This window comes from Heteronotia binoei, chromosome 13 (assembly GCF_032191835.1).
Source record: "Heteronotia binoei isolate CCM8104 ecotype False Entrance Well chromosome 13, APGP_CSIRO_Hbin_v1, whole genome shotgun sequence".
NCBI lineage: Eukaryota > Metazoa > Chordata > Lepidosauria > Squamata > Gekkonidae > Heteronotia > Heteronotia binoei.
This window is the reverse complement of record NC_083235.1, coordinates 68,346,510-68,369,838: the sequence shown is the minus strand read 5'-3', so window position 1 is coordinate 68,369,838 and position 23,329 is coordinate 68,346,510. Positions and strand designations below refer to the sequence as shown.

Sequence of the window (23,329 nt, the reverse complement as noted above, 5' to 3'; positions counted from 1 at the left end):
ATTGCGTAAATATAAATTGCTGTAGCCAGACATTTTAAAATGTCAGATTTATTTTTAACCACTTTTTACCACATTCTTTCTCAACCATACTGGTATCAATATGAAACCGGGATAACTCTGAGCTCCTTATAAGGAGGCCAGGATATGTGTAATGAATATATATTTTACAAAATATATCTAGAATCTAATTTGACAGGCCACTGTTACTAAAGTGAAAGGTTCTCTTTTCTTCTCTCCCATTATCCTGGAATGAATTAAATTGCACCAAGAAAAGCAGTCAGAAGGCACTTCTACTACTAAGGGATATTTTGCTGAAAACTCATAAATCCAGTACCGATGCTGGTAGCTGAGGAGGAGATTCTGGTACATCTGGCATCAACACATCTTTGTTGCTGGATTTAGGAGCCAAGGCTGATTTAAGAGGAGGAGGAGGAGGAGAAGCCTTTTTTGGTCTTGAAAATTCAACTGACTTCTCCTGCAGTGATGCTCGCTGTGGTCTTGGAGATTCAGGAGACCTCCTCTGTGATGACGCTCGCCTTGGGGATTCAGGAGACCTCCTTGGTGATGACGCTCGCCTTGGGGATTCAGGAGACCTCCTCCGTGATGACGCTCGCCTTGGAGATTCAGGAGACCTCCTCCGTGATGACGCTCGCCTTGGGGATTCAGGAGACCTCCTCCGTGATGACGCTCGTCTTGGGGATTCAGGAGACCTCCTCCGTGATGACGCTCGCCTTGGGGATTCAGGAGACCTCCTCCGTGATGACACGCGCCTTGGAGAGTCAGGAGACCTCCTCCGTGGTGACGCATGCCTTGGTCTTGAAGACTCAGGAGACCGCCCTCTTTGCTGATGTTGCTGGTCTTGTTGTTGCTGGGAAAGTGTCACTGCTTGAAGAGTCATCTGCTGAGCCTGTAAGGCAGAATCCAGATTTTTTATTATCTTCTTCGAGTATTCATAGTGTCACATCAGGAGCCCTTTCAGACGCAGGACCCATCTTTAGCTCCAACCTACAATATGCCCCATCATTCTTCATAAAAAAACCACATTTTTTCCCTCTTACTTGCAAGTCATCTTGAGGATCTAGTGAAGTTAGAAACACCCTGCATTCAGCAAATGCATTTCAGTTTATTTTACTTTTAGTTCTGCACTGCAGCCATTAAGAAGAAGAAGATATTGGATTTATATCCCGCCCTCCACTCCGAAGAGTCTCAGAGCGGCTCACAATCTCCTTTCCCTTCCTCCCCCACAACAGACGCCCTGTGAGGTAGATGAAGATATTGGATTTATATCCCGCTCTCCACTCTGAAGAGTCTCAGAGCGGCTCACAATCTCCTTCACCGTCCTCCCCCACAACAGACGCCCTGTGAGGTAGATGAAGATATTGGATTTATATCCCACCCTCCACTCCGAAGAGTCTCAGAGCGGCTCACAATCTCCTTTACCTTCCTCCCTCACAACAGACACCCTATGAGGTAGATGAAAATATTGGCTTTATATCCCGCCCTCCACTCCGAAGAGTCTCAGAGCGGCTCACAATCTCCTTTCCCTTCCTCCCCCACAACAGACGCCCTGTGAGGTAGATGAAGATATTGGATTTATATCCCGCCCTCCACTCCAAAGAGTCTCAGAGCGGCTCACAATCTCCTTTACCTTCCCCCCCTCATAACAGACACCCTGTGAGGTAGATGAAGATATTGGCTTTATATCCCGCCCTCCACTCCGAAGAGTCTCAGAGCGGCTCACAATCTCTTTTACCTTCCTCTCCCACAACAGACACCCTGTGAAGTAGAAGATGATATTGGATTTATATCCCGCCCTCCACTCTGAAGAGTCTCAGAGCAGCTCACAATCTCCTTTCCCTTCCTCCCCCACAACAGACGCCCTGTGAGGTAGATGAAGATATTGGATTTATATCCCGCCCTCCACTCCGAAGAGTCTCAGAGCGGCTCACAATCTCCTTTACCTCCCCCCCCCCACAACAGACACCCTGTGAGGTAGATGAAGATATTGGCTTTATATCCCGCCCTCCACTCCGAAGAGTCTCAGAGCGGCTCACAATCTCCTTTACCTTCCTCTCCCACAACAGACACCCTGTGAAGTAGAAGATGATATTGGATTTATATCCCGCCCTCCACTCTGAAGAGTCTCAGAGCAGCTCACAATCTCCTTTCCCTTCCTCCCCCACAACAGACACCCTGTGAGGTGGGTGGGGCTGGAGAGGGCTCTCACAGCAGCTACCCTTTCAAGGACAGAGGCTCAGAGCGGCCTACAATCTCCTTTCCCTTCCTCCCTCACAACAGACACCCTGTGAGGTGGGTGGGGTTGGAGAGGGCTCTCACAGCAGCTGCCCTTTCAAGGACAGAGGCTCAGAGCGGCCTACAATCTCCTTTACCTTCCTCCCCCACAACAGACACCCTGCGAGGTGGGTGGGGCTGGAGAGGGCTCTCACAGCAGCTGCCCTTTCAAGGACAACCTCTGCCAGAGCTATGGCTGACCCATTAGATGTATTAAGTTAATATTTCCCAAGAATCTATAAAAGTAGTGAAAGGGTGATATCTCCCCACATTACATGCATTGTGATTTTTATGATTTTTATTAATATGTGTTAAAGGTTATAAGTGGAACACTGGATGCCTTATAAGTGGAAATGGTTATAATAAGTGGAATCATGGCTTTATTTTGAGCTGGAACGCGCCGGAATACTGTTCTGGCTGGCTTGGCCAGCATTCTGGCTCTTAAAAAGTCCTGCCAAGCACCTTGAGAAAGAGGAAGAAGCCAGTGCTGCTGGTGCCACCATCTTCCCACATCCCATTCCTTCACCTTGGCTTGTTCAGCTGTTCAGGCCAATGGGAAGGCAGGGGCCCTCACACCACATCCCCACCACTGACGGTGGCAGCAGCGCCTCTGCATAGTCCAGGCACTCTTCCCTCCTCTCCCAGCCTTCCTTTGCCTGGCAGTGCATATCAAAGTGGCCACTCCTCTCCTCAGAGCCTCCAACCACCGCCTCCCGCCTCTTCACATTGTCCTTCCTACCAGTCATTCCTTAGAGGGAAGCGCACAGATGCCCAGAGAAAGGGAGTTCCTGCCTTTGCATGTGTTCAAGGGGAAGGCCTCCTTCAAGTGTAAGTGTTTGATTCCCAGGTTTGTGCCTTCTGCAGAGCTACTGAGGTGAACAGCATGTTGCCAGCCTTTTTACTAGCTTTGCATCTGTACCTTTGAATAGAAGCCCGGTGCCCAAAATTTGGTATGGTAGCTAACGTCTCTTTTATTGCTTCTGTCCCAAAGTGAGTTGCTAATGTTTTGCTCATTGCTTTTGTCGACGCTAGGGAAAATGTAAACTGCTGTGTGCTTCTGTTACTGGATTTCCAAAGCCATGTGGGAAACTTAGTTAACAGCTGCTCTTCAGTTTGTAAGGTGTGATTTTGGCCTGCATCAAGGGCAGTGTGGAGAAAGAATTTAATGTGTGCGTTCTCACCCTCTTAAGCTTTATATCTGTGTTTTTAATAGGCTTCCCAAACCTCCCGATCTGGCGGGAGACTTCTGGGTTCGCAGCCTCATCTCCCGCTCTTTAAAACTCTGGAAGCGGGGGTGGGGGGGTGCAGGGGGGGGAGAACATACCTATAGGCTTCATGTTGTACAGCTCCTGAGCCCTTTGCAAAATGTCTGCCCCTTTAAGGCTGGGCAGGAAGCAGGAAGGGCTTCTGAGAACGGCCCCTCCCTTTCTTTTGCTTTCGTTTTCACAGGAAGTAGAGTTGTCCGGAGGAAGATCTGGTAAGTATTTGTGTGTGTGTGAGAGGGAGGGAGAGGGCAGGGGATTCCCTGGTTTGGAGGCCCTCCTCCCCTTTAGAAAGCGTGGGGGGGAGGGAAATGTCTACTGGGCACTCTATTATTCCCTATGGAGAACGATTCCCATAGGGAATAATAGGGAATTCATCCGTGGGTATTGGAGGCTCTGGGGGGGCTGTTTTTTGAGGTAGAGGCACCAAATTTTTATTATAGCATCTAGTGCCTCTCCCCAAAGTACCCCCCAAGTTTCAAAATGATTGGACCAGAGGGTCCAATTCTATGCGCCCCAAAAGATGGTGCCCCTATCCTTAATTATTTCCTATGGAAGAAAGGCATTTAAAAAGGCGTGCTGTCCCTTTAAATGTGATGGCCAGAACTCCCTTGGAGTTCAATTATGCTTGTCACAGCCTTGTTCCTGGCTCCACCCCAATGTCTCCTGGCTCCACCCCCAAAGTCCCCAGATTTTTCTTTAATTGGACTTGGCAACCCTAGTTTTTAAAGTGTTTTTAAAGCATGTGCATATTAGGCCATAACCCCTGACGTCACCGTTGTTTCAAACAGGGCCTTTTTTGTAGAAAAAGTCCAGCGTGAGCTCATGTGCATGTTAGGCCACACTCCCTGACACCAAGCATTCCCGTGCGTTCCTGCACAAAAAAAGCCCTGAGTTTGACACCCCTGCTCTAATGTTTCCAACCTAATGGACAATTATCATTCTGTCCACAATAACAGAAAGCCAAGTGATTTGCTTTGTTATGAGATTTGTCTAAGAGGGCACTATTTTACAAGGGACAAGGTCCCCAAGTCTAGACCATTAACACAGGCAAACACAAGTGATTTCGTTTTATGCTTCATGGGATGTTTACATTAAAATTCAGAGGGGGAAACATAGGCAACACCTTCCAAACATAATGCTAAAGAAGCCTGCCTATATGGCAATGCCCTCTGAAATGCTGCATAAGCACTATAAGCAGTAGTACAGCCCATCCTGCATGAGAAGGGGTGCTATACTTGATGAAATATTGTAGGTTTATTACACACTCGGTTAACTATCTGGATAATAACCTAGGGAAGTCCTGCGTTATATTTGAAAGCACCACACTGCATATTTTGGGGTTAAAGGAGATGGGGAAGAGCTCTGGAATATCAAATATTGATCAAACGGGATAAATGGATTGTTTTGTCTAGCCAGTGTAGCTATTATCTTCTTTTAGGCACCTAACCAATAATTAATTTCCAGATGTGGGCTTAGAATGCAGTGGTTATGGTGGAGGAAAACAATGAGATGGGACTGTTGAAGCCTGACCCATACTCTGGCCGTGGAAGCGGAGCACGAATCCTTTGCGAACAGAACATTACACATTGTGCTGTGTAATGACTAATTTCTTAGAGAAATATGGAAGACACATGCAAAATACAGCTAGCAAGCTTGCTGGGGTTTGTAGTGGACAGAACAGCATATCTATATGTTTGCACAACTCACTGTATGCTTGTTCCACGTATATCTAAACCCACCTACTTACCCTAAACCCACCTACTTACCATAAGCAAAGCCTGCTGGTTGATAAAGGCTTGTTGCTGCGCTGCAGCTAACTGGCTGGGATCCACTGATGGCAACATGGGCTGGGACATACCCATAGCTGAGAGAGAGAGAGAGAGAACTATGAAGGACTGCAAATATTCAGTATCCTCATTATATGGATCCATTCCCAAATAAATGCAAAGCAACCAAAGGAGAATCTGGGTGAGGTTTCCATTAGGCCAAAAGCAGGATTTCTGAATTCAAGACAATCCTATACCACTTGTTCCAACATTCTTTGGGTCCCAGAATTTGAAAAACAGTTTGTAGGGAGGAAGTCTCTATAAGAGGACTTCAGTTCTACACCGCACAACATTTTTGCAGTAATTATAGCAGGAAATAGGCTTGTTTCAATCTAATGTGCAATTTTCTCATCCATTTTGGGAACCCCCGTTTTACTAACAGAAAAAAGGGACAGATGCAGTGAGTTATTACGTATCTGTTTATTTAGGATATTTCTATGTCACCTCTTCAGAGACCTGATTGAGGCAGCTTGCAAACATATGACAGTATTAAAAACAAGTCCCAAAAAGTCATCACAATTCAGAAACCTCTTTACTTCAACCCATTCTTCATATTTTATTACCTGGCACTGATCCCATTCCGCCAAGCCCTGGCATCACTGGCATGGTTGCAGGCATCATCCCTCCCATAGTTGGTAGAGGCTGGTAAGTGGGCATGTGCATCATTCCTGAATATCCTTGGCAAAAGAAAATACTGCCTTGTAGTTTTCCATGAGAACGTCTCTTTCAACCCAAACAACAAAACTCACTGAGGTTTCTGCTCATGGGCACTAAACAAGATCTTAAAGATTATTATTAGCCACAAACCTGGTCACAGTTTGCACATTTCAAGCACACTTATAGGATGTTCCAAACCAGAGCAAGCAAATCAATACCACCAAAGACAACCATGTCGTGCAGTGAGAGGAAGCCATTTCAAGAGTGATTCAGAGACATGCTAACTCGCTGGCTAGCTAGAAAGGACAGGGAAGTCTGGAAGAGAATGCCAACAGCAATGTTTAAAATAATCTGCAATGAAATCTCATCCAAGCTGCACCATGCGTCTCCTAGTTATAGAAGAATAACATGGCCAGCACATGACAATCTGGTGAGAGAGGGAGAGAAGAGAAAGACTGCTGCTATTTGGCCCTCAGGAAAGCATAATTTTTTCCTCTCCATACACAGAAATACAATGCAAGGATGACTTAAAGGAATGAAGGTGGTTGGGAACTCTTAGGGGCTTGGGGGACACATTCCAAGAGGATAGCAGTAAAATGCCAGAGACCTGGTCTTGTTGCTCCATTTCCCACGGCACTTCTGCTGGATTTCGCACAATCTGCCCCAGAGCGTCAAGCTGTCCCACCTCTTTTCAAGTTCCCTCCACAGCAGACAAGAGCCTCTGAAAACTGGTTTCTGCCTACCATGGAGGGAACTTGAAAAGAGGTGGGGCAACTCGCTGCCCCAGGGTAGCTTGTGCTAAATCCAGCGGAAGTGCTGCGGGAAAAGGAGCAATGAGACCAGAACAAGGCTAGTGGAGAATCGATCTAAAACAAAATAGGAGTTTGGTCCAGTACAAGTAAAAAAACGTAGCTGCTTTGAGCAAGATGGGTTTTTTTAGAGGCAGGAAGAAATTTGTAAATAATTAAATATTTCTGAGCATTCTGTATCCCTCTATCCCTCTACACTTAGCGCAGCTTCATCCCTTCAACTTTACATTGCTATGCAGAACGCCGCCGCCCGGCTGCTATTAGGGCTCCCTAGACAGGAGCACATTCAGCCGGGTCTTCGGGGACTGCACTGGCTGCCAATAATATACCGAGTCCGGTACAAGGTGCTTGTTATCACCTATATGCTCTAGGACCTACCTACCTTAGGGACCGTCTCTTCCCATATGTTCCCCAGAGAGTACTGCGATCTGGCTCCCAAAATCTGCTCGTAATCCCTGGGCCAAAGGAGGCCCGGTTGAAGTCAACCAGGGACAGGGCCTTCTCAATAACAGCCCCTTGCTGGTGGAACCAGTTACCGGACGAGGTCAGGGCCCTGTGGGATATTGGACAATTCCGCAGGGCCTGTAAGACAGTCCTCTTCCGGTTGGCCTATAACTGACCGGCACCAAACTACCAAAATATTGAAGGAAGTGTATAGACTGTACCCTGTTGGACTGATGCACTGTTTCTAATGTTTTAATTTCTTAACTATTTAAATTGCTATTATATTTAAAATTTGAATTCTATGTTAGAATCCTTGTATTGTAAGCCGCCCTGAGCCCGCTTCGGTGGGGTAGGGCGGGATATAAATCAAATAAATAATAATAATGCTACTAGAAGCAAGCAGGTCTAGAATCTTCATCCCCACTCTCAGCAGTACTCTCAGCACTTGCTAACAGAAAAGTTTCTACTGGCAACTAAATCCCTCATACTGTCATCCCATGTACAAAATCCTCATTCTTTCTCATCTTCGCGCTAACCTGCAGTGGGGAAGACTTGCTGAGTTGGTCCAATTTTCCCACCTCCTTTCATACTTCCTGTAAGACTCCCCTCATTCTCCATACTCTGCAGAGAGGAAGACAAGTCCAAAATTAGTATTCAGCAGTTTATCCACTTGTGCAGGTTGGATACTTGAACATAAAGATCTAAACTCTAACAAAATTAAGATAAATGGACCAGAGAAAAGGGAATGCACTTGCATGTGAGAAAGGGTTACACTTACTGACATATGAGCTCTGGGTCCCTGTTGCAGAACAGGCATGAAAAGACCATCTACATCACAATATATCCCTCTGGAGGACCTTCGGCTATCTCCAGTGCCTGATTCTGTGGGAAAATTAAGAAGAAGAAGAAGAAGAAGAAGAAGAAGAAGAAGAAGAAGAAGAAGAAGAAGAAGAAGAAGAAGAAGAAGAAGAAGAAGAAGAAGAAGAAGAAGATATTGGATTTATATCCCGCCCTCCACTCCGAAGAGTCTCAGAGCGACTCACAATCTCCTTTCCCTTCCTCCCGCACAACAGACACCCTGTGAGGTGGGTGGGGCTGGAGAGGGCTCTCACAGCAGCTGCCCTTTCAAGGACAGAGCCTCAGAGCGGCTCACAATCTCCTTTACCTTCCTCCCCCACAACAGACACCCTGTGAGAGCTGGAGAGGGCTCTCACAGCAGCTGCCCTTTCAAGGACAACCTCTGCCAGAGCTATGGCTGACCCAAGGCCATGCTAGCAGGTGCAAGTGGAGGAGTGGGGAATCAAACCCGGTTCTCCCAGATAAGAGTCCGCACACTTAACCACTACACCAAACTGACTCTCCAGATGATTACCAGATGAAGCTCTGCCCCTGCTTCCCAACATAATTCAGAAGCATCCCCATCTACCCTATTCAATTCCACTTCCCCAATTCTTTATTTGTAGATCTCCAAACCCAAAGTTCCCATCTGGCTGGAGAAAAACTAGGGCCAAACTATACAATATTGATTTTTCAAGAGTTGGATCCAGGTTACCCAGAACTGAGTCGTTTCCCCGAAAGCTACGCAAAAGCTGTGAGGAACAGTGTTTTAAAAGTCTGTGTGGTGAGTCCAGTTTGGCATGGGATTGCAGCAGTGGGAGAGGCTTCTGTTCCAGAGCAGGAACAGCCCCAGGCCCTGACAGTAGCCCCTCCTTTCCCCATGCTATGGTTTTGAGCTGAATCAGGCCAACACAAACTTTTAAAAAGCCATTCTTCACAGCTGTGAGGAAAAGAAGTCAGGGAACCCAGACACGTCTTGTCAGAAATTGTATCATGTAGTTTGGCCTATACACATTGCCTGAAGTCTCAAAAGCCAGAGCCCCTGACTGATATACCCTGGTTCTGCTCAGTTTTACTTCAGTCTAGGGCCTTCCTTGCCCACAGATTGAGACTCACCTGGATAGGCAACATATTCTTTGTCAAAATTTGGAGGTAATGATGGCGCCTGAATAGCTGGTGCAGGAGGGATGTTCAAGAGCATCCTGTCAAATGAGAAATACAGTAGCATCACCAAAGCAGAGATTGCTGGACATTTGAGAAAGGTTAAAGGGAACAAGCAGTAATGAGAGATCAAAGATTTCAGGTTTTCACGGCTGGCATCATCATTAGGGTTTGTAGAATCTTTCGGGCTCAAGTGCCGTGTTCTACTGGAGAAAGTTTTTCTTCCAGACGTTTCATTCTCGGCTGCGGCGAACATCCTCAGTGGCGTTGCAGCCGACCTTCTTGGCTGCTGTGCATTGAGAGCATTGTGCATCAATGCACAGCAGCCAAGAAGGTCAGAGCGCCTGCTCCGGCTGCAACGCCACTGAGGATGTTCTCCGCAGCTGAGAATGAAACGTCTGGAAGAAAAACTTTCTCCAGTAGAACACGGCACTTGAGCCCGAAAGATTCTACAAACCCTAATGAGTAATGAGAGAATTGCTTACGTGTCTGGAGAGTTCTGCTGAGAGTAGCTTTCATCCTTCTCTGGTGTTATGGGATAGTTAGGGGAAGACCCAGTTGGCAAGCTACCTTCCTCCATTTCTCCAATGAGATCCAGCACAAAGTCACAGCCTGGTAAATCTTGCCAGGTCTTGCCTGTAAACATGGATACAGACCAGCCACGAGGGATGCTATCCAGGCCCCTGAGATAAGTAGAGTGAGATGATGTCATGTTAAAGAGAGGAAACAGAGGATGTCAGAAAACAATGTGTGAGGCAGAGATGGAAAGGCAGAACTGACTGTTATCCATCCAACTTCTGCATTATTTAATATGTTTTGGTGAAGCATACAGATGCCCGTATACCTGCACTCTACATAAACTCAAATGCCCTGTGAATGTCTGTAAATGCTACAAAACATCTCGACATCTTCCAATATTTGCCTTCTTAGTTGCTTTGAATTGGACAATTAGAAGAAGATGAAGAAGATATTGGATTTATATCCCGCCCTCCACTCCGAAGAGTCTCAGAGCGGCTCACAATCTCCTTTACCTTCCTCCCCCACAACAGACACCCTGTGAGGTGGGTGGGGCTGGAGAGGGCTCTCCCAGCAGCTGCCCTTTCAAGGACAACCTCTGCCAGAGCTATGGCTGACCCAAGGCCATGCTAGTAGGTGCAAGTGGAGGAGTAGGGAATCAAACCCGGTTCTCCCAGATAAGAGTCCGCACACTTAACCACTACACCAAACTTGCTCTCCACAATTAGCACCTTCAATAGCTCAAAACTAGAAAAGGAAATAGAAGAACTCCATGGCACAGTAATTCAATCAGCAAGTCAGATCTCAAAAACATCATTGTTTATCCACCCATTTCCCAAACGTTGGCCATCATCCCTGGCACAACATCAAATACTGAAGCTTCTACTCTGCTTTGACCGGAATGTCTCCGGCTGGCCTGATCTCATCAGATTTCAGAAGCTAAAGGGGTTGACCTTGGTTAGGACTTGGATGGGAGACCACCAACAAAGTTCAGAGTTGCTGCGCAGAGTCAGGCAATGAAAAACCACCTTTGAATGTCTCTTGCCTTGAAAACCCTACGGGGTAAGTTAGCTGCAGCTTAACGGCACTTTCCACCATCACTCTAGACTGAATTGAATTGTGTTACCACATGGACTCCCAAACAGAAGGATGAGTCAATGAGACATTTATTACCTTTCAAACAATTTGCTATTGCCTTTCACTTTGGACTTGCTGGAATATCTTGCAAAGGCTAAATGAAACAAGAGTTCTGCGCAGGGAAGAGTCTGTTCTGCTCTGACTGGCATAGCAAATGCAAAGACGCGAAGAAGAAGAAGAAGAAGAAGAAGAAGAAGAAGAAGAAGAAGAAGAAGAAGAAGAAGAAGAAGAAGAAGAAGAAGAAGATGATATTGGATTTATATCCCGCCCTCCACTCCGAAGAGTCTCAGAGCGGCTCACAATCTCCTTTACCTTCCTCCCCCCCAACAAACACCCTGTGAGGTGGGTGGGGCTGGAGAGGGCTCTCACAGCTGCTGCCCTTTCAAGGACAACCTCTGCCAGAGCTATGGCTGACCCAAGGCCATTCCAGCAGGTGCAAGTGGAGGAGTGGGGAATCAATCCCGGTTCTCCCAGATAAGAGTCTGCACACTTAACCACTACACGAAACTGGCACTACACCAAACAGCAATGGTGCTTCTGCGCAGAGATTTGCTTTGCGCTTTCCTATCCCATCCATCATCCCCACCCCTCCCCAACACTGTTGGTAGGTTTATTGCCATTTTTAAAATAGCATCAGTTGTCGGGATATTCCTATAATGTTAAAACATCTACTACCATTTTTTTGAAGCACAAAGACTGCTGGCCTGGGGGGGGGGGGTGAGAATACCAGGCGGGAAGGGAAATGATGTGGGAGGGGAAGAGTGGAAATCAGTACCTTTCCTTCCATGCTTTCCCATGCCCACTTTTGGAATATTGTTCCAGGAAAATCTCACCTGAGCAGGTTTGGGAAAAAAATGCAGGGGAGCCAGGGGAAATCCTGAAGTCTTGCAGAAGCATGATGACGTCATGCAAAAATCAAATTTAAAGCAATTGGGGGAGGGACATGGAATAAGAGTTCTGTGTAGGAGCAACCTTTGACTGACAGTCTGGATAAACCCTTAGAAGAAGACAGAGTCTAGAAACCCTAAAAGAGTAGCAACACAAAGCTTGCAACAGTTTCCCAAGTTCCCCTTTCCATATTTGCAACACAAAACAAGCTTTGTCCAAAGCCTGAAGGAGTTTATCATTAACTGAGGGATTTAAATAGTTTCCATGATCAAAGCTTATGGTTAGGATGAAAGTTAGGGCTTGGAACTAGTCATTGCATAAATATTCACTAAAGAACTCCGCCCAGACTTCTAAAGCAGCTCTCTTACTGGCTAACATGGGACAGCACAATTAGACTTAGATGAGATAAGGTTTTCGCTCTCCTGCTGGGCCAGGCAGATTCCATTCGGTGCCTCTCTGATATCAAAGATCAATAATTTAATTTGGATAATTCAATATTCCTCTGTCTGCCTCTGGATGTACCTTGAACTCAAAACCCAACTTGCATATTGCTCTCCTGTTGTCCAAGACTCCACTTCGGCTGAAATCATCTCCTCTGCTCAGAGAAAAAGAAAGACAGATGGTTAAATATAGTCTAGTTGTTAACCACATGAGCAGTACCTTTCAAGGCAAGGGCGATGCTAGACTTAGGGCGTTTTCGCACTTACCTTAAGCCGGAGCGACGTACCTCTTCACCGCGCACCGTCTGTGTGGATTTCGCACTAACTGCTCTGCAGAACCTGGAAGAGCCGCAAAGTCCCGCGGCTTTTGCGTCGCAAATGTAAACTGGTTTTTGGCGGTTTACATTTGCGACGCAAAAGCGGCGGGACTTTGCGGCTCTTCCAGGTTCTGCGGAGCAATTAGTGCGAAATCCGTGCAGACTCTGCGCGGTGAAGAGGGACGTCGCTCCGGCTTAAGGTAAGTGCGAAAACGCCCTTACAGTTTAATCCTATGCATGGAAGACTTACAGCCCAATCCTATGAGAAGCAAACCCCACTGAGAGATTCACTCCCAGGGAAGAAAGCACCAGATTGCAATCTTAGTTACTTTACGAGCAAGCAGACAACAGTAAAAATCATTATGGGGTATATGGAAGGAAGGAAATGGGATGCTATGCATATTGCAACAACACACTGCATACCTAGTTCCCATGGGTGGCCCCATCACACAGCTCAAATACCCATGCAATGGGGCCACCAGGAACCTTGGTAGATATTTCTACAAACTTGATGGGAGGAATGTTTGAAAGGTTTAAGAAGAAGACGACACTGGATTTATATTCCGCCCTCCACTCAAGAATCTCAGAGCGGCTCACAATCTCCTTTATCTCCTCCCCCACAACAGACACCCTGTGGGTGGGGCTGGAGAGGGCTCTCACAGCAGCTGCCCTTTCAAGGACAACCTCTGCCAGAGCTATGGCTGACCCAAGGCCATGCCAGCAGGTGCAAGTGGAGGAGTGGGGAATCAAACCCGGTTCTCCCAGATAAGAGTCCACACACTTAACTGCTACACCAAACTGGCTTTAAAAAGGAGTATGTATGTGTAAACCTTGAAAAAGTAAAAATCGGTGTCTGTGCATCATAACCTATTACCCACTACACTAAAGGGCTCTGTGTGACAGGTTCATTCCCAAATAGCACATAATTGTGTTTCCAAGATTATTGTCGGATGGATTAATAACATTAAAATGCCTTAAAAACACATTAAAATGACAAAAATGTGAATCTTGTTTGAAGTCTCATAATCAAATAAATGTGATAATATGAACTGGATGGTAATCTTGTGTCATGGTCTTGTTTACTGTAATGCTTAAACAGTGGAAGTGTTCAGTACTGCATGTGTTTGGGAAATGTCTATCTCGGCATAAAAATATTCCGAAGAAATTCTCCATAGATGTTGTGTGCATACATGTATGATCCATCTGGAATTATTATTAATGTGAACGGGGAAAGCATTATGGTCTGCCATTTGGAGACAGTTCCTAAAGATCACTTTGTGACTTCTCTCCTTTGTATGAATGCTTTCCCACTGTCATTCAGAAATGCAGTGAATTCTTATGGCCTTTCTAATAGAACCAATGGATTCAAAAAGTGTATGGAAGAGGTGTGCATTCAGTGCCACAGTGGCACTGGGTCTTACTGACTGGGCACTACATTGAGCTGGTTCTGCTGGGCTAAATTGCAAAAAAAAAAAAAACCCACTTGCTTGGATTGGGATTCTGTGCTTGACATCATTCCTGCTGAGCTGGCATTGCCACAAGAGCACTAGGTTCTGCTAAACACACTGTGATTGCACTGGTGCTGCTGGAAACTCTGTGCATTGCACTGGTTCTGGTGGGCTTGCAAGAACGTGCCCCACCATTAGTTTCTACTGCAGTTATTCTCTGGTTTGACCTTGGTCCTGTTGGGTTTGTACTGCCCAGTGGCCCTGGTTCTGCTGTATATCTGGCCCTGGTTCTGCTGGGCACATTGCACTGATTCTTCTGGGCTTGCAAAAATGCCCTCCACCACCAGTTTCTATTGCAGAGATTCTCTGGGACTTTGATTCTGGTCTGCAGGACTTCTATTGCCCTTGCTTCTTCTTCTTCTTTTTTTTTGCTGCCAGCCTACTTCACCTTCCTATGTCAGCCCTCTACAGCTCCTGGGATGCTTTGCTGCAACCACAGAAATTGAGTAGTATAAAGTAAGCAGAAGGTCCCAGGTTCAATCCCTGGCATCTCCAAAAAAGGGTCCAGGCAAATAGGTGTGAAAAACCTCAGCTTGAGACCCTGGAGAGCCGCTGCCAGTCTGAGAAGACAATACTGACTTTGATGGACCAAGGGTCTGATTCAGTATAAGGCAGCTTCATATGTTCATATGTTGAGTGTTCTCTGCACTTGTGCAGAAAATGCTAGTATACTTTTACTTACAGAAAATGCAACTTTGTTTGAGAGCCAGTTTGGTGTAGTGGCAGACTTTAATTTGGAGAACCAGGTTTGATTCTCCACTCCTCCACATGCAGCTACTTAGTGACCTTGGGTCAGCCACAGTTCTCTCAGAGCTGTTCTCTCAAGAGCTTGAAAAAGCTCTCTCAGTCCCACCTGCCTCACAGGGTGTCTGTTACGGGGAGATGAAGGGAAGAAGATTGTAAACTGCTCTGAGACTACAAGTGAAAGGTGGCATATAAATCATCCTACTTCCCCCATATATTCTTCTGAATTTTTCTGACTTTTCTACAAACCTGGGGACTACTCCAGGTTTGCAGAAAAATACATTCAGCATTCATGTAGCCCAGATTCACAGATTTAGCTGGGGAGAGACGGTGGCTCAGTGGTAGAGCATCTGCTTGGGAAGCAGAAGGTCCCAGGTTCAATCCCTGGCATTTCCAAAAAAGGGTCCAGGCAAGTAGGTGTGAAAAACCTCCGCTTGAGACCCTGGAGAGCCGCTGCCAGTCTAAGTAGACAATATGACTTTGATGGACCAAGGGTCTGATTCAGTATAAGGCAGCTTCATATGTCCATGTCCATACAGATGGGGGCCATGGGTGGCTATTAGATATGATAAGAATTCTGTCCCCCACCCCATCCTGGAAAAAGGCCAAAGTCTTGTGGGAACTTTAGACAGGAGCTCTATGTGAACAGTACATAGTAAGCTCAACTCAAACTAACAGTATACAGCATGAAAGCAGAAATCTGTGAGTTTATAGTTTAAGTGTGAGCCTGTACAATCTACTCTTGTGACATTTCATTTTCTTTCTTTTTTGCTTTTTCCTCATAAGAATGCAAAAATATGCATGACTTCCACATAACATAGCCTAATAGAAATTAATCTAACCTTAAACATTCTTGTAAGAATTCTTTTAAATTCTGAAGTGAAAGGGTTGCCCAGGAAGAGATAGGGTTAGATTTCTGTTCAGACATAAATGAGTTTATGTCATGTCATGAGGAATGGGCCAGGAATGCAGTACTCAAGAGGATCTCTGGGTGATAAGCTGAATGAAAATGTCCTGCCTGAAAGCACCTAAACAGCAATGCCATCTCTGGTACCACCCACACTGTTTTCTCTCAGTCAAAGGGAGAATCTGATAGACCACCCGTGCTGCTACAAGGGCAACCAGGCTGCTAGATGTCTCTGAGGTGAGTGTTCTGACCTCTAATTTTAAAAAAAGATGGTCAATAGTACACAAGGCAAGACCAACACAAGGACAATATGGCTGACCTGCAGTACGGCATTCCTTTTACAAAGAGGAAATACTTCTGATCAGGGCTTTTTCTGGAGGGAACATGGTGGAATGGAGTTCCAGAACCTCTTTGTAGAAACAAAATTCTCAAAAAAAAATGTTCAATGTTCTTGAGGCGGGCGCCTGTGTGTTTCTCATTCAATTCCCTCTTGAGAGTTCCGGCACCTCTTTCTCCAGAAAAAAACGCCCTACTTGTGATCTGCTGTCACTATTCCCACCTGAGCCAAATGGGAGCACAACAGAACAGCTGTCTATCCTTTTTCACTTTTTAAAAGTTACAACAGCCCCACTTCTATTCACTTCAGTTTTTAAAATTTTGTTCCTACAGTCCCTTTCTGAGGTACATGCCGGATGGCAAGGCTACACCAACTGTTACCTTCGTAAGTGTAAACATCCAGCACCATCTTGCCTTTCCTCTGGTTGGTGGTCCATTCCAGCCGAGTGGGAGGGAAAACATGGGCTATCTCTGGATCATCTTCCATCCGGCTCATGGCTGTCAGGAGTTTACGCTGGCACACGGCGTTATATCCATCTAGACCACAGTCTGACACAAACCTGTACATGCACAACGTAACAGCGTCCTTTCAGCAAACCATTGCCTCAGATTGTTTAGAAAACAAAAACGAAAATCGCTTCCTTCTTACTTCAGCAGGGGCTTCTCCAGAGCTGGCGAAGGGGTGAAGGCGCTCAGGAGGGTAGCCATCAATACCCAACCTCGTTGGCATTGCTCCAGGTCTGGGTTCTTCCACACCTGACTGGCCACCTGGCTGAACAGCTCATTGCGCAAGGAGGGGTTGGCCAAGCCTTGGCGCACTATATAGTTCCCCAGGAGCTCTTCCTGCCAGCTTTGCAGGCCCTTCTCATTGATGAATCGTAGGATCTGTAAGAAATCCAGCGACCGTGCAATGAAAATCGACAGCACCAGCCTCAAACGTAAGTGGGCTTGAACTGAAAGTTTAAATGGACTTCCCCATTCCCCTTCACCCCAGATGACAGAGATCATTCTGCTCAATGACACACAGAAATGTAGACTGAAAAATCCTTCCACCTCTGTAACTGGGTGCTTAAAGCCAACTGTTCCGTGCAGCTTCTTAGCAAGACTAGCTCTGAAAGCAAGAGTGCAATAGTCATCATTTTTCTTATCGAAATGCGGAAGAAGAAGAAGAAGAAGAAGAAGGAGGAGGAGGAGGAGGAGGAGGAGGAGGAGGAGGAGGAGGAGGAGGAAAAAAATCCTGAGCTGCTTATAATAATGGGGGGGGGGGGCGGCAGCTACCCATAACCTTTCCTCAGTGAAGGCAAAAGCAGGTGGTGGGGATGTTTTTCAGCAGGAAAAGGCAAGGGTGGAAAAGGTTACAGAACTCCTTTCTTCCCACACTTCTCTCTTTGAAAAAGCATCCCCCGTGGCTGCAGTTTGGAAAAGAAAAAAACAAACCATTAAAAATGAACATAGAAAAGGTCAAGAATCCTTCCCTTTTCCTTTCTCTCCATATAAACTCACACAAAGTTACTTGCTCTGCTTGGAAGAGACAGCTGCTTAACAAACACATTTCATTGCAATATAATCAAAATCGAGTGAAAATAAATGGCAGATGGTTTGGGACCACTCTTAGATATTACAGCTGGAAGTTAAGAATTAGTTTGCCCTGGTTATTTCTTAACAGAAGTACCTTGAAAGGGAAACCATAGCATATCGAAGCACAAAAAGGAATACATCTTGTACTCCAGTGGCCAGGATCAATGTTCCCTCTAAGCTGTGGAGTGGACTTCCGGCTTGGGAATCGGGCTGAGCTGACCTTTCCTCTGAATGGGGACAGTCTTAAGCCTCTGTTCAGGGTAGGAAAAGGCTTTCTTTGGCCTTCTGCCTACATTTCTCAGTTAGAGATTTGTCCAGGATATGCACAGAAACTCAGAGGAGGTTAACCTTGGCTGATAGGGAGCTCCGTTGGGGGCTCTTTAGAGGCTTTGAGGGACCCCAGAGAAGAGTGGCGTTTTTCATCATCTACAGAGTCTTGTGAGCAAAAATTCTACTATGTGAGCTACTGGCATTAAAGTTGTGAGCTACTGATTACATCAGTTTGCTCTAGGGCCATTTTTCTTGAGCGGAGACAAAAATGTGTGAGCTGGAGGCTTAAAAATTGTGAGCTAGCTCACACCAACTCAGCTTAGAGGGAACACTGGTCAGGATCCTATTAAAATTATGCTTTTAAAAAGGTGAATTTTCAAATGAACAATTGGTGAAGAAAGAGTTTGGTTCCTCTTCAGGTCCGGTTAACTGATGACCTATGGACAGGTGTTGCACAAACACACAACATGAGTCACAACATTAATTACTGGAGTCCTGAACTTTCTCCTTTAGCCTCCTCCCTAATAACTGCTTCTCTCGTAGTTCATGTTACACCTGCAAAATAGCTTACTTCCCTGGTCTCAGACGCTATAAACAAGAATGGCAACTGAGTGGAAAAAGGAAGAACTACTATTTTATAAGGCTTTGCAGAGCTTTCCTTAAGAACCAATTGGAAACGCCTTTGTCAGGTGCGTGGTCAGTTTTTACCAGCACACAAAGTCTGTATATGAACTCATAACCATAATTAATAACCATAAGCTTTCTTCAGATATTCTGTTCCTTCCTGATGGACAGAGTATACTGGAAACGTTCTGCTTTAAAAGTCTAAGGGTGCAGTCACGCGTCACATTAGAAGCGGGTGTGTAGCGCTCAAATTTGAACCGCTGAATATTGATTCGATGCAGGGCCATTCAGGCGAGCATCCAAGAATGCTACTCATTCTGTTGTTGAGCTATCAGGCATCCAATACTATCACGCTCTTTTCTTGGAGCATGCGTGATCAGATGGTGATTTCTGGGAGGGGGGTGGGTGGGGGATCCATTGAACATGCGCCCAACTGTTTGGAGGTGGGAAATCAAATGTTGCTTCAGAGGTGGGGGGGAAGTTTCCGGAATTAACGTTGCCGATTCAAACCAGGGAACTGCCAGGAATTACTTGCCTAGAAATTGGCAGTGACAATGATATCTGGAAATCCTCCACATTGAAAAAAAAGATTTTTTTCCTGTTCTGAATAATGGGATGTTCCTTCCCCTCCGATCCTGTGTTGATTGGAGAAGCAGAAGCGTCACCTCAGATTCCCGAATAATCTGGCAATGCGCATGTCTGCTGGGGCTTTTTTTTTTTTTTTTAAAGGCGGGAGGGGTGGTAAACATTCCAAGGGGCAGTATCGCGCGTGAGCTGTCCAAACAGGAAAAAGCCGATCTTGTGCCACTTTTTTAAAAAAGGGACGGACTTTCTGCGCTGTCCAATTAATGCGGCATTGAGGCGCAGCAAGCTGGGATGACGCTCGACTGCCAGATGTGGATGTCTGAACGAACACATTTAATCCGTCAGCGAGATGTGTCGCCACTAATGGTACATCTGACTGCACCCTAAGTTCGTTACATAGTCCTGATTGCAGCTATCTGGACAAACTGGAGTTTGTTTGTTTCCCCATGAAGATTTAATCCTGGTTTAAAAATCCCAGTTGGTGGGCGAGAAATAAAACTTCAGTTTGTCCAGACTCCCAGCATTTGGACACCACAGTAGACCGAGGACACCTAATCTTCAGTTGTGTTCCATACGTGAGAGGAGGAGGGAGGGAGTGTCCAAACACAGCCATTATAAAGACATGAAAGGTTTGTTTGTGCTGAAGTCATTAAACAGTATTCCTGAGCAACTGTATTCTCACAGGTACCAAAGCACATAGTGTGATCTCCTAGCAAGAGGGTTCAAAGTGACAGGAGTGGGGGAAATCAGAAAGAGCCAGATGTATGTAGGAGAAAGCTAGAAAAATACTGTAGGTTGGATCGGGGAAGGGAAGGAGAGAGTAATGCAGTTATTCCTCTTCTTCCCTAAATTTGAAGAACCCCACTCCCCCACATCTCTCTCCAGAGTCTGCATATCCAACAGAGATAGAAAGGGAAACGAGAAAGCAGAGTTGAGATCAAGGAGACAGTGAAGTCTCCAAGCTGTGCTAAATGAAGATGTACACAACACAAACATATTTCCTGTGCTACAATCTCACCTCTGTTTAATATGTTTTGCAGGTTTTTGAAAGGCCTAGAAAAGGTACAAAAAATAAGAAGCAACGCTGCTTTTTAACTATCCTTTAGTGCTCTGAAAAAGAAGCTCCATCCCCAATCATCTTGACTTATCTGCTTGCTCATCATTTATTTACCAGTTTGTTCAACTGCAGAGCATTTTGTTTGTGCTCAGCATCCAGCCGGATCAAGGGTTGTTGCAGAGGCTGTCCAAGGGCAGGGAAACTTGCTTCCTACAAGCCATATGAAGAACAGAAATGCTAGGTTCATGATTAGTATTACTAAAATCTAGACCAGAGCTCCCAGCATGGTACCCATGGGCACTGTGGCACCTAGGGTTGCCAAGTCCAATTTAAGAAATATCTGGGGACTTTGGGGGTGGAGCCAGGAGACTTTGGGGGTGGAGCCAGGAGACATTGGGGTGGAGCCAAGATCAAGGCTGTGACAAGCATAATTGAACTCCAAAGGGAGTTCTGGCCATCACATTTAAAGGGACGGCACACCTTTTCAATTCCTTCCTTCCATAGGAAATAATGAAGGATAGGGGCACCTTCTTTTGGGGCTCATAGAATTGGACCCCCCGGTCCAATTGCTTTGAAACTTGGAGGATATTTTTGGGAGAGGCACTAGATGCTATACTGAAAATTTGGCGCCTCTACCTCAAAAAACAGCTCCCCCAGAGCCCCAGATACCCGCAGATCAATTCTCCATTATTTCCTATGGGAATAAATCTCTATAGGGAATAATAGAGTTCCCAGCAGACATTTCCCTCCCCTCCCCCTGCTTTCTGACGACCCTGAAGCGGGGGGAGGGTCTCCAAACAGGGGGATCCCCTGCCCCCACCTGGGGATTGGCAACCTTAGTGGCACCCACCAACACTTTTTCTGGTGCCTGTTAAGTGACTTTAGAAAGTCGGTGGGGTCAGGTGGGACTTTTGCCCAGCAAGGTTTCTGATTGACTGTGCAAATTTTTTTTTTAAATGTTGCTTTGGCAGCAGTTGCCACCACAACACAAGGATCTTCACTGTGTGACTGAAGGTAAGCTGCGGCGACCATTTTTTAGCTGGCTCCGCCTCCTGCAGCAGCCATTTTATGGCATCCATTTTGTGGCTGTGCCCATCGCACTGTGTCAGAATTCTAAAAGCGCCTGCAGGCTCAAAAGGGTTGGGAACCCCTGGTCAAGGCGATGGCTTGTGCTTCCATCTCAGGGGGCGTTTTCGCACTGACCTTCAAGTGGCGCGACCACCCTCTTCACACCGGAGGATCTGCGCGGATTTCGCACAAGAAGCGCCGGAGCACCCAAAAGAGCCGGCGACTTCCGTCGCGAAACCCGCTCAAACGGAAACCGCCAAGAAGCAGGAAAACGTTTGAGCGGCTTTTGCGACGGAAGTCGCCGGCTCTTTTGGGTGCTCCGGCGCTTCTTGTGCGAAATCCGCGCAGATCCTCCGGTGTGAAGAGGGTGGTCGCGCCACCTGAAGGTCAGTGCGAAAACGCCCAGAGCTAGCACAATTGTTGGTATATGGGTTTTTTTGTTTTTTCTGCTAATGTGATTGCAGTACTGAGTGCAAGGAGAAGGGATCGGGGTGGGCTCTAGGCAGGGTGGAATAGGGGGAGGGGAGCTAGAGTTTGAGGGAGGGGTGGGAAAGAAGCTGAAAGCCTCGTCCAAACAAATGGACTTAACAGCGATTTGGGACCAAGAGGTTCAAAGGCATGCCTTTGGATCTTTATCCTTTCTTCTAGCAACTTTTTACCTGGAAATGAGATTTCATAAAGGTAGAGAAGGGAAAGGTGTTGATGTTGGGCGGCAGAGAGAGATCGACCTTTGCTTTGGCCTCTGGCGGCAAAACTTCTGTGACTTGATTAATCTGGCCATAGTGTCGCTCTGCAAGAGAGGAAAAAGTACTATGAACGCTGAGAATAATTTGAGGTTTCTCCACTTTCTCAGGCAGTTTCTTCAAACTGCTTCTTGTGTGGAAGGCAGTTCTGAAAAAATACATAAAAAGCAGCTCAAGAAATATGCTTGGCCAAAATTAATCAACCAACAGATTTGCAAACAGGGAATTTGTGGCCAGCAACTTCTGAACTGCATAGTCATAAGCAGAGTCATAATAAGCGAAAGGTAGAATAAACGAGTCATCAGGAGCAATACAGAAGCAAATGCATTGCTGATTCCACAGTGTAGCACAGCACTTTGCAGATACATTTTGTACCCTCATGGCTTTAATCCAGCTCTCTCTTGCCTCATTCCCAGGGCTTCAAATGAGCTACTAGGGTTGCCAATCCCCAGGTGGGGGCAGGGGATCCCCTGGTTTGGAGACCCTCCCCCCCCCCCGCTTCAGGGTCGTCAGAAAGCGGGGGGGAGGGGAGGGAAATGTCTGCTGGGAACTCTGCTATTCCCTATGGAGACTTATTCCCTTAGAAAATCATGGAGAATAGATCTGCGGGTATCTGAGGCTCTGGGGGGGGCTGTTTTTTGGGGTAGAGGCACCAAATTTTCAGTATGGCATCTAGTGCCTCTCCCCAAAATACCCCCCAAGTTTCAAAAAGATTGGACCAGGGGGTCCAATTCTATGAGCCCCAAAAGAAGGTGCCCCTATCCTTCATTAGGAAGGCATTTAAAAAGTGTGCCGTCCCTTTAAATGTGATGGCCAGCACTCCCTTTGGAGTTCAATTATGCTTGTCACAGCCTTGATCTTGGCTCCACCCCTAATGTTTCCTGGCTCCACCCCCAAAGTCCCCGGATATTTCTTGAATTGGACTTGGCAACCCTATGACCTACCTATGCTTTAGACAGCTCTTTTGTGGCTACCCATAGTCCCAAGTCTTTGCCCTAGTGTTGTGAATGCAGACTAAAGTTGTGTATTACGAGTCTTCTTGCCTGGCTCATTGGAACCTGTAGGACTGAGCTTGGGGACTAAGGAAGAATGGGCAGTAGGATCCAAATCCCTTCTACCCTGCTCCAATCACAGCCCCTCACTGCTGGTTTGAATGATCCAATGGCATCCTAGAGCAAGAACCTTGGAGTGTATATAGTTGGCCCCATTGGCCTAGCTCTTCATTCTTAGAGTTTAATGCTGTACTTAATAAAAGAGCTATGATCACTCATGGCAACCACGTCTCCTCCTTGCATTGAACCCACTATATTATAGTGGCAA

At 46.2% G+C, this 23,329-nt stretch overlaps 1 protein-coding gene across 1 annotated transcript in view; it reads right to left on the bottom strand.

Moving 5' to 3' along the window:
• Window positions 1-23,329, bottom strand: part of MYO15B (myosin XVB) — a 121,880-nt gene that overhangs the window by 55,485 nt on the left and 43,066 nt on the right. Inside the window, exons 8-19 of the mRNA XM_060253031.1 lie at window positions 21,926-22,056; window positions 20,313-20,408; window positions 16,734-16,969; window positions 16,466-16,644; window positions 12,355-12,427; window positions 9,777-9,974; window positions 9,247-9,332; window positions 8,072-8,175; window positions 7,830-7,914; window positions 5,947-6,060; window positions 5,324-5,421; window positions 335-907 (exon numbers count right to left, since the gene is read on the bottom strand). Of these exons, the coding sequence (XP_060109014.1) occupies window positions 335-907; window positions 5,324-5,421; window positions 5,947-6,060; window positions 7,830-7,914; window positions 8,072-8,175; window positions 9,247-9,332; window positions 9,777-9,974; window positions 12,355-12,427; window positions 16,466-16,644; window positions 16,734-16,969; window positions 20,313-20,408; window positions 21,926-22,056 (1,973 nt within the window). The remainder of the gene's footprint in view (window positions 1-334; window positions 908-5,323; window positions 5,422-5,946; window positions 6,061-7,829; window positions 7,915-8,071; window positions 8,176-9,246; window positions 9,333-9,776; window positions 9,975-12,354; window positions 12,428-16,465; window positions 16,645-16,733; window positions 16,970-20,312; window positions 20,409-21,925; window positions 22,057-23,329) is intronic.